The following is a 10,138-nucleotide window of genomic DNA, read 5'->3' on the forward strand; positions in this document are numbered from 1 at the left end:
GCTGTATCAATGTATGAACATTGCTGATGTTCTGGAAAATTGTTTGGCAGCAGTCATATGCCTTGAAGTTTATTCCAGAGAAATGAAAATTATGTGTGGAGACAAAAACCTGCATAATAGCCCTAAATTGGAAACAAACATTCTTCAATGGGTGAATGGCCAAACTGTGTTATATGTAATTGCACTCAGCAAAAAAGGGACAAACTACTGATACAACCTGAGTGGATATAAAGGGCATTATATGGAAAAGCCAGTACAAAAGCCAGTCTTGAAAGGTTACATACTATAATTCCATGTATATAACATTTTCAAAATGACAACATCATAGCAATGAGGTGGGGTTTTTAGTGATTGGGGTGAGAGGAAGGAGGGGTGACTGTGTCTATGAATAGCATGAGGAAGCCTTGGGATAACAGAACAGTTCTATACTTGATTGTGATGGTGGCTACATGAATTTATACATGGTTCTGATATTACACCAAAGGTATGTAAGATTTTCTCACCCATTGGAGGAAAATGATCGAAGGGTACACAAAACCTCTACGTATATTTTTTTAAACTTTCTGTGATTTTTAAAGTACTATTGATACATGAGATAACTTGGATCTCAAGAGCATTATGCTGAGTGAAAAAAGCCAACTTCAAAAGGTCACATACTGTATGATTCCACTCATATAACATTTTTAATACCTTCACTTGCTTTTATTCATATACTATTATTGAAATGACAACAATTATAGAGTGGATAACAAATTAGTGGTTTCAGGCTGGGCGCGGTGGCTCACGCCTGTAATCCCAGCACTTTGGAAGGCCAAAGCGGGTGGATTACCTGAGGTTGGGAGATCGAGACCATCCTGGCTAACATGGTGAAACCCTGTCTCTACTATAAATACAAGAGATTAGCCAGGCATGGTGGCACATGCCTGTGGTCTCCGCTACTCGGGGGGCTGAGGCAGGAGAATCACTTGAACCCGGGAGGTGGAGGTTGCAGTGAGCCGAGATCATGCCACTGCACTCCAGCCTGGGCAACAGAGGGAGACTCCGTCTCAAAAAACAAACAAACAAACAAAATCCAAAAAACAAATTAGTGGTTTCCAGGGATTATTACTGGATGGAGGAGAGAGGTACAGATGGCACAAGAGAGATCTTTTTGGTGATGAAACACACAAATTAGTGCATGTAAAACTGGTTCAATCTCAATGTGGTTTGTATATTGTACTACTGCCTATTTTCTGCTTTTGATATTGTACTAGTTTTGTCTGGTGTTACCTCTGGAGGAAACTGGGTGAAAGGTACACAGGACCTTTCTATTTTTGCAACATCTTTGAATCGATAATCATTTCAAATTTTTTAAAAATCTTAAAAAGTGAAAAGAGGCCTTTGCATCCCAAAATTCTACTGGGAGGAAGCAAATTGAGAAAACAACTCAATGGCAAATGCACAGAAAAAGGAAGGAATGACTCAGAACGATGAATCCAAAGGGGAATCAAAATCCTAGGAGGATTTTATGTAGAAATCAGTATGTTGATTTTAAAATTCAAAGGACAGAGGTAGTCTTTTCAAAAAATCATGTTGGGGCTGGGCATGGTGGCTCACACCATGGGAGACTGAGGCAGGTGGATCACTGGAGGTCAGGAGTTCGAGACCAGCTTGGTAACATGGTGAAACTCTGTCTCTACTAAAAATATAAAAACTAGCCAGCTGTGTTGGCACGCATCTGTAATACCAGCTGCTTGGGAGGCCAAGGCAGGAGAATCACTTGAACCCGGGAGGCAGAGGTTGCAGTGAGCTAAGAGTGCAACACTGCACTCTAGCCTGGGCAACAGAGAGAGACTGTCTCAGAACAAAACAAAACAAAATCCTGTTGAAATAATTGGATATCTATAAGCAAAAGAAGAACCTTAATCCATACCTTAGACTATACACAAAAGTTAAACAAAAAATAGGTCAAATATCTAAATTTTAAAAACTAAAACTATAAAATGTATAGAAGAAAATATAGGCATAAGCCTCTGTGACTTCAGGTTAGGCAAATATTTCTTAGATATGACACCAAAAGCACAGCCCATTTAAAAAAGTGAGAGACTGGACTTCATCGAAATTAAGAATCTGTTCTTAAATAGATAGTTAAGAAAATGAAAAGATAAACCACAGGCTAGTGGAAAATACTGGCAAGTCATATATCTGATAAAGAGATCCAGAATTAGTGAAGAACTCTCAACACAATTATATTTAAAAGAAGTAACTTAGAAATGGGCAAAAGACTTGAACAAAAACTTCATCAAAAAAGACAGATGGCAAATAAATACATGAAAATATGTTCAACATTATTAGTCATTGGGGAAATGCAAACTAACACTACTATAAGATATGATGACATACCTACTAGAGTGGCTAAAAACAAAACAAGCAAATAAAAATCTAACAGTACCAAATACTGCCAAGAACGTGAGTCAACTAGACCTCGAATATATTGCTGGTGGAAATATAAAATGGTAAAGCCACTTTGGAAAATTCTGGCAGTATCTTCTAAAGTTAAACATATAATTACCATATGATCCAGTAATCGCACTCCTAAGTATGTATCCAAGTGAAATAAAAACTTGTATACCCACAAAAACCTGTACACAAATGTATTTAGTAACTTTATTCATAATCACTGAAAACCAGAAACTAGCCCAGATGTCCTTTAATGATTACATATACAAACTGTAGCATATTTATAGAATGAAATACTACTTAACAATGAAAAAAACCCCAAATTATTGACACACCCAACATGTGCAAATCTTAAGTGAAAGAAATCCAGATTCAAAGGGCTGCATACCATATGATTCCACCTATATGGTGTTTTGGAAAAGGCAAAGCTATGGAGACTGAAAACACACATCAGTTTGTTGCCAAAGCTGGGAGTGGGAAGAGGAGTTAACTACAAAGAGGTGGCTTGAGGGAACTTAGGGGGGTTATGAAGCCATTCCATATATTGACTGTGGTATTCTATGCTAGAATGCATTTATCGAAACTTAAAGAACTGTATACTAAAAAAGGCACATTTTACTGTATATAAAATATACCCCAGTAAACCTAACTAAAGAAATTAAAGAACGAAGTATGAGAGGAAACAAAAGAGTGGAACCTCCCCCTCCCACCCATTAAGATGGCTACTATCAAAGAAACAGAAAATACCAAGTGTTGGCAAGGATATAGAGAAACTGGAATCCTTGTACATGGTTGGTGGGGATGTAAAATAGTATAGCCACTGCAAAAACCAATATGGTGGCTCCTCAAAACATTAAAAAGAGAATTACCGTATGATTCAGCACTTCCACAGTTCCACTTCTAGGTATTACACAAAAGCTGAAAGCAAGGCCTTGAAGAGATGTTTGTATATCCTTGTTCACAGTAGCATTATTCACAATAGCTAACAGGCAGAAGAAACTCAAATGTCCACCAATGAATGAACAGAGAAAGAAAATGTGGCCTATACTTACAATGGAATATTATTCAGCCTTAAAAAGAGAAGGAATTGGCCGGGCACAGTGGCTCATGTCTGTAATCCCAGTACTTTAGGAGGCTGAGGCGGGCAGATCACAAGGTAAGGAGATCGAGACCATACTGGCTAACACGGTGAAACCCCATCTCTACCAAAAATACAAAAAAGTAGCCAGGTGTGGTGGCGGGTGCCTGTAGTCCCAGGTACTCAGGAGGCTGAGGCAGGAGAATGGCATGAACCTGGGAGGCAGAGGTTGCAGTGAGCCGAGATCATACCACTGCACTCCAGCCTGGGAGACAGAGCGAGACTCCATTTCAAAAAAAAAAAAAAAAAGAAAAAAGAAAAAGAAAAAAGAAAAAGCACCTAGCATGTAGCAGGCGCCCAGTCAAAACAGGCAACATGACTGAATGGATGAGCATGGTTTGCGAATCCCTGGTTTCATGGGTTGACTATCAGACTTTGTTAGGTTTCCAGCCCACTATAATCTAGCTGGGTTAGATCTAGTGTGGCCTTGAGTACATTATTCAACCTCTTTGAACCTTGGCTTCCTCATTTAAAAAGAGGGGATAATCCTCTTACCTCACAGGGAGGTAGTGACAATGTACACAGCTGTCTGTCACCTATTGTCTGTACTTCTTTCTCACCCTCTACCCCTCACCTCTGCCACATGCACACCTTGGAGACCCAGCCCTGCTACTGTCACATTTCAGTGATGTCACAGCTGCAGGTGGTACAGAGACAGCACCACCATCTGATGCCCAGCCTGAGTGCTGGCTGAACTGAGAGGAGCAGGGTGGGTGCCTGGCACTGGTGTTGCTCCATTCGTCTCTGAGGTCTCACAACCCCAGCATGAGTCCATCAGCAAAGAAGAGGCCCAAGAATAGCAAGGTTTCCAAGGTCAGACTTGGGACTAGACCCTGGGGATGAGTCCCTAGAGGGGACCTTAACAAAGAAACACCATGACAAGGACGGGACTTTCCAGCAGGGGAGAAAAGGCAAAGGTGAAGGGTGAAGGGAGGTCAGGAAAGTTAAAATGGTCTCCAAGTTCTGTCCCCAGACCCAGATGACAAAACTCCCAGCCTAGGATTGGTCAAACCATGCTCGGCCAAATGGAGAGGCACATGAAGGAGTACAGGAGGATTTCTCCAGTGTCTCACTCTGTCACCCAGGCTGGAGTGCAGTGGCGAGCTCTCAGCTGACTGCAGCCTTCACCTGCTGGGTTCAAGTGATTCTCCTGTCTCATCCTCTTGAGTAGCTGGGACTACAGGCACATGCTACCACACCTAGCTAATTTTTGTATTTTTTTCAGGAAAGTCAGGGTTTCACTATGTTGGCCGGGCATCTCAAACTCCTGACCTCAAATAAGCCACCCACCTCGGCCTCCCAAAGTACTGGGATTACAGACATGAGGCACCACGCCTGGCTGATTCCTCTGGGTTTATGTCTCTCTCTTATCCTCTGTCCCTCAGATGCAAGATGAGAAACTGCAGGACAAGACAGAGCAGCCTCTGAGCAAAGTAATTGAGCGGAACCGTCTGAGAACGGTGAGATGCCCTGTTTTGGTCCCAGCTTGGGGAAGCTCGTATACTTATGCAGTGCTGCCCCTGGTTGCCAGGCTGAGTGGCCCAGGGGAGCCAGCAGGCCGGCCCTTGGCTGAGCGGAGCTAGAGGCAGGCAGGGGAGAGGGAGGCTGTCCAGGAAAGCTGAAGCTTCTATTTATCTGGTTTCTCGACCCCGGCAGGTGTTAAAAAACTTGTCGCTCTTGAAGCTACTCAAGAGCTCGAACCGCCGGATCCAAGAACTGCATAAGCTGGCCAAAAGGTGCTGGCATTCACTGCTCAGTGTTCCAAAGATTCTCCGAATCTCCTCTGGGTAAGCTGGGGCCTGGCCCCCATAGTGGACCCAAATGCCGTCTTACTGGGAACAGGCATTGTGCTAAGGAATTTAGAGAACAAGTCTAATTTTCACAAAGCCTCTGTGAGAGGGGTATTTATTAACTCTGTTTTACTCTTGGAGAGCTGAGGCTCAAGAGGTGAAGTGACTTGTCTCACTCAGTTAACTCAGCTGATAAGTGGCAGAGCTAGGATTTGAAGCCATTCCTGTCTGATATCAGAGCTGTGGCCATAACAATGGTTGTAGTCATCCGATTGTGGTGCTCACTCCACCGTGGGGCACTGAGACAGGTCACTACTCCTCCTCCTCCCCTTGCAAGTCAATATAACCCAGACAGTCACCTGCAGACTGACCCCTCAAATCTGAGGATTAACCTTGCTGAGGCTCAGTTTCTTTATTAATATATATATGTATATATATATATTTTTACCATGCCTCCGAGACAAGTTCAAACTGTTTGCTCGTAAGTCACATGAGAGTACTAAGAAAGCTAACATTGATTGGTGCCTGCTAAGTGCCATCTACTATGCTAAGCACTTAAGAATTTTCCCATTTAGTTTATTCGTCACAACAATCCTGTTAGGTAGACAGAATTATCCAAGTTTTACAGATAAGGAAGCTAAGGCTCTGAGAGGTTAAATATCTTGCCCAAATCACACAGGTGGTAAGAGGCAGAAGCAGAATCTGAGCCCGTTTGTCTGAACCTAACAACATCTGTGCTCTGTAAGCCACTCTGCTTCACTGCCTTCTACTTTACAGAAGTAGTAAGGATCCCAAGTTGTAAGGATCCCAAGTCTGGCATAGAGTGGGGACTCAATCAGCGGGAGCCATTATTATCATCACAGTATTGCCATTATCTGCAGCCCAAGGCCTCATCTCTCTCCACACCCTTGGCTAGGATGGTGCTGCCACTGGGGGGTTTGCAGGGGGCCCAGTCTGTTACAGACACCCTTTGGGAAAGTCTCAGCATTTAATATTTCTCTCAAGGCCATCTTTCTGGGCTCCTCTTTCTCATTTGGCCTCTAGTTGCAGGCAGTCAGGAAACACAGAGCTAGAAGGATCAGGATCATCTAGCCCCATCATTTTCCAACTTTTTTTTTTTTTTTTTTGTATGGAGACAGAGTCTCACCATGTTGCCCACGCTGGTCTTGAACAGTTTCCCAACTTTATTAAAGCAGTGAAACCTCTGTTCAAATATCTATTCCCAAGCCCCAGTTGTGTTGTTATGGGCTGGGGGGAGGTATCCTGCCCCCATTCGGTCAGGGGAAGTGACATTGAGACACCTCCTCAGAACCCTAAGGTTTCTTGGAGCACAATTTAGAAAAACTACTGGACTGTTTACCCTCCCACCTGAAGTCCAGAGAGACAGAATTCTAATCTAGTGGCAGATGATGTAGACAATATCCATTCCTAGGGGCCTTAACTACTAGTCATGGCTCTCACCTTCCCAATCTCTCACATCCCTTCTGCCAGTGCTCATCACACCCCCTCACACCAGCACAAGGCCTCTGGGCAACAGAGAAGTTTCTTTGCATGCCCCTCTAGCTTTATTAACAGGCTCCCCTGAGCTGACTACATATCAACTGTCTCGGGGCAAGGCTAGGCAACCAGGGCCTTGGTCCTGCTCTGCTGACTGCCTTTCCTCTCCCTGCCAGGGAAAACAGTGCCTGCAATAAAGCGAAACAAAATAATGAAGAGTTCCAGGAGATTGGGTGCTCCAAGAAGGAACTCAAGTCCAAGAAATTAGAGTCCACAGGGGACCCTAAGAAAAAAGAGTACAAGGAGTGGAAGCCCCAGGTGCAGTCAAGGATGAGTAACAAGGCAAAAACGTCATCGGCGGCAATGCCATGGAAAGAAAAGCATGTAGAGCCTGAGGTTCCAAGGACATCGAGGGATCATGGCTTGAACCTTGGAGCCCAGGGGAGGCAACTACTCACTGAGGGCCCCCGAGTCATCTTCATTAAGCCCTACCACAATAGAACTCCCATGGGGCACATGAAGCAGCTGAATGTAGCCGACCAGTGGATCTGGTTTGAGGGGCTGCCCACACGAATCCACCTCCCGGCACCCCGGGTGATGTGCAGATCCTCCACCCTGCGTTGGGTCAAGCGCTGCTGCACCCGCTTCTGCTCTGCATCACTTGAAATGCCTATGTGGCATCCATACAAGGTGGGTGTGATAACAACACTGCCAGGCTAGGTGAGATGCAAGCCCCAAGCCAGGCCCAGATCTGGGGCCCAGAGTCAGGGCTCAGGATCTGGAGTCTTGAGTGGTGTGTGGATGGCAGTGCTGGGAGGCTCCGCCTTCATGTCCAGAGATGGGGAAACCTTAGACCAACGTCATACAGCAGGGTAGTGACTAGGTTGAGGCCTCTCAGGATACAGCTAGGAGACCTGGGGAAGGAGGCGCACTGAAGTGAGCCTTCATTGCCTGAAGGCCTTAGCAGAGGTGGAAACTGCTGTGGCTCTGAATCTCACAGTCAGAGGCCTACATAAGTGGGTTTAAGGATTTCCAAATGTGGGAGGGGGAGATGGTCAAGTAGGGCTTTGCTGCATCCCATTCCCTCTTAGATCAATTCAACTCTCCATTCATGTTTGATGTATTCATGCCTCAAATAAGATTTACTCTGAACAGACTAGGCATGGTGGCTCACACCTGTAATCCCAGCACCTTGGGAGGTCAGGGCAGGAAGACTGCTTGAGGCCAGGAGTTCAAGACCAGCCTGGGCAAGATAATGAGACACTGTCTCTACAAAAAATTTAAAAATTAGACAGATGTGGTGGCTTGCGCTTGTAGTGTCAGCTACTCAGGAGGCTGAGGTTGGAGGATCGCTTGAGCCCAGGAGGTCGAGGCTGCAGTGAGCTGTGACTTCGCCACTGCACTCCAGTCTGGGCAAGACAGCAAGACCCTGTCTTAAAAAAAAAGAAAGGAAAAAAAGAGATTTACTCTGAACAGAAAGTTCCTTAGCAAAAAAAGAAGAAAATACTCCAGCCCTTTCATGGGAGGATTAAAGTCCCATGAAAGGAAGGGGGTGAGTGCCCACCAGGTCTAGCTTAAAGGGAGGCTTTTCCTTTTTAGTAAAGCCATTTCCAACCTACCACAGACACCACAGCACCCTTGTCCCTGCGCCCCCTCCCCAAACGACCAGTGCCCCCTGGGGACAGTCCTAGCATCTAACACCGAGGTTTCTGCTGGCAGGTTGATGTGACCTGGACGGGAGCCAGAGGTGCGAGCAGAGGGCGGAGATCGCGCAGTCAGCTTAAGGGGAGGGATGGGTGGCGAAATTCACGAGTCTACAAATAAAATCTTCCATATGGCACCTAAGATGAATACTGCTTACTCTGCCTGTTCGTCTGGGGCTGGGAAGGATGAAGGAAAGAGGCCTTCGGTAGAGGGAGCCTGTGTCGCGACTTCAGGCTTCCCCCACCTCCACCCCCTGGCCCCGAAGGTCAGTCTAGAACCAAATAAGCCAGCGAGCTGCACCCCTCCCCCACCTCCACGAGCTGGTCTCCTGAGTGGTGCGCTCTATGAAGTCAGGGCGCTCGTGTGCTTCCTGGATGCAAGGTGCCTCACAATCGCCCCGTGAGCCCACAAGAGGAAACCGCGGCACGGAGGCAGAAAGTAACTTGTCCAGGCTCACTCAGCTAGAAAGTGGCAGGAGCGAGGGCTCCTGGTTGCTCCCCATTCCATTTTCCCAAGAAAGGGAAAAGGTGAAATGAGAGCCTGCTCAGAAGTCACGAGGCAGGAGGAATAGCCCCAGCACCCTGTGGGTCATGCGCGTGCATTGCGACCTGATTGTCAAAAACTGATTGTCAAAAACTGATTGCATTGCGGCTGGTGTCAAAAAGTGGATGTCAGCTGGGCCTCCAAATGTGTCGTGCCTTCGTCACAGATCATAGAAGGCACCGGATCAGGCGGAGGAGCTGGTACTGCATCTCTACTGCTCCAGCATGACATGGCAGGTCCACCCTCAATCCGAAGACCTCAACCCCAAGCCCTGGTCGACCCCATCTGGCCGGGGTCACCCTCTGTCGGTAGGAGTCACAGGACCCTAACTTAGACGTTGCGGAGAGGAAAGCCAAGGGAGCCCGAGTTTTCTCCGGACAAAGGCCTCCACATTCCCCAGAGGCAGGCTGCGTGGAGTGGGCGCCCTCGGGAGAGCAGTGGAGCCACTGAGGGGCACACAGCTCTCTGGGGGTGAGGGTCAGGGCAGCGATGAAGATAGATCTCCAGTTTGGGAGAGAGGGAGAACGATTGGATGGACTTCGCCCCCCGCCCCGCCCACTCACACACTCCTCCCCACTATTACTGGGCATCAGCAGCCGCGCGGACCAGCCTGGGCAGAGCCACGGTGCGGGGACTGCTTAGCACCCATAGTGGCTGCTGCGCGCTCCCGAGCTCCACCTCCCAGCGCAATCTTCCTGGAGCTCCCCTACGGTGCCTACCTCCGCCCCCACCACCCCGCCACTTCCCGCGCCACCTCCACCCCAGTAACCTCCACTTCCACGGGTCTTCCCACCCAGCTTGCACTCCAGCCCATTTCCTGAACAGTCTCCATTGCGGTTCCCTTGCTGGGTATTTTCAATTCCATCAACTTTCGAAAATAATCTCTACTCACTCTTTCATTCCATCAACCTTTGCGTGAACTTCTGTCCTGAGCGCGCTGTCAGCGACAGTCAAGACAGCGCCCTCCCAGCTAAAAAAACCCGACCCTTTCTGGGGAGCCCCCTTGCACTAGCCTTCATGGGGGCCT

At 46.9% G+C, this 10,138-nt stretch overlaps 1 protein-coding gene across 1 annotated transcript; it reads left to right on the forward strand.

The window, feature by feature from the left end:
- The first annotated feature begins 4,196 nt into the window (after positions 1 to 4,196).
- TP53TG5 (TP53 target 5) lies at positions 4,197 to 8,709 on the forward strand. The gene is made up of 5 exons (XM_011983827.1): positions 4,197 to 4,390; positions 4,963 to 5,037; positions 5,234 to 5,364; positions 7,041 to 7,554; positions 8,584 to 8,709. Exons 1-5 carry the CDS (start codon positions 4,343 to 4,345, stop codon positions 8,686 to 8,688), a joined length of 873 nt encoding a protein of 290 aa, XP_011839217.1. The 5' UTR covers positions 4,197 to 4,342; the 3' UTR covers positions 8,689 to 8,709.
- The last annotated feature ends 1,429 nt before the right edge of the window (positions 8,710 to 10,138 follow it).

The sequence above is a fragment of the Mandrillus leucophaeus genome, unplaced genomic scaffold (assembly GCF_000951045.1).
Source record: "Mandrillus leucophaeus isolate KB7577 unplaced genomic scaffold, Mleu.le_1.0 Scaffold255, whole genome shotgun sequence".
Taxonomy (NCBI): Eukaryota; Metazoa; Chordata; class Mammalia; order Primates; family Cercopithecidae; genus Mandrillus; species Mandrillus leucophaeus.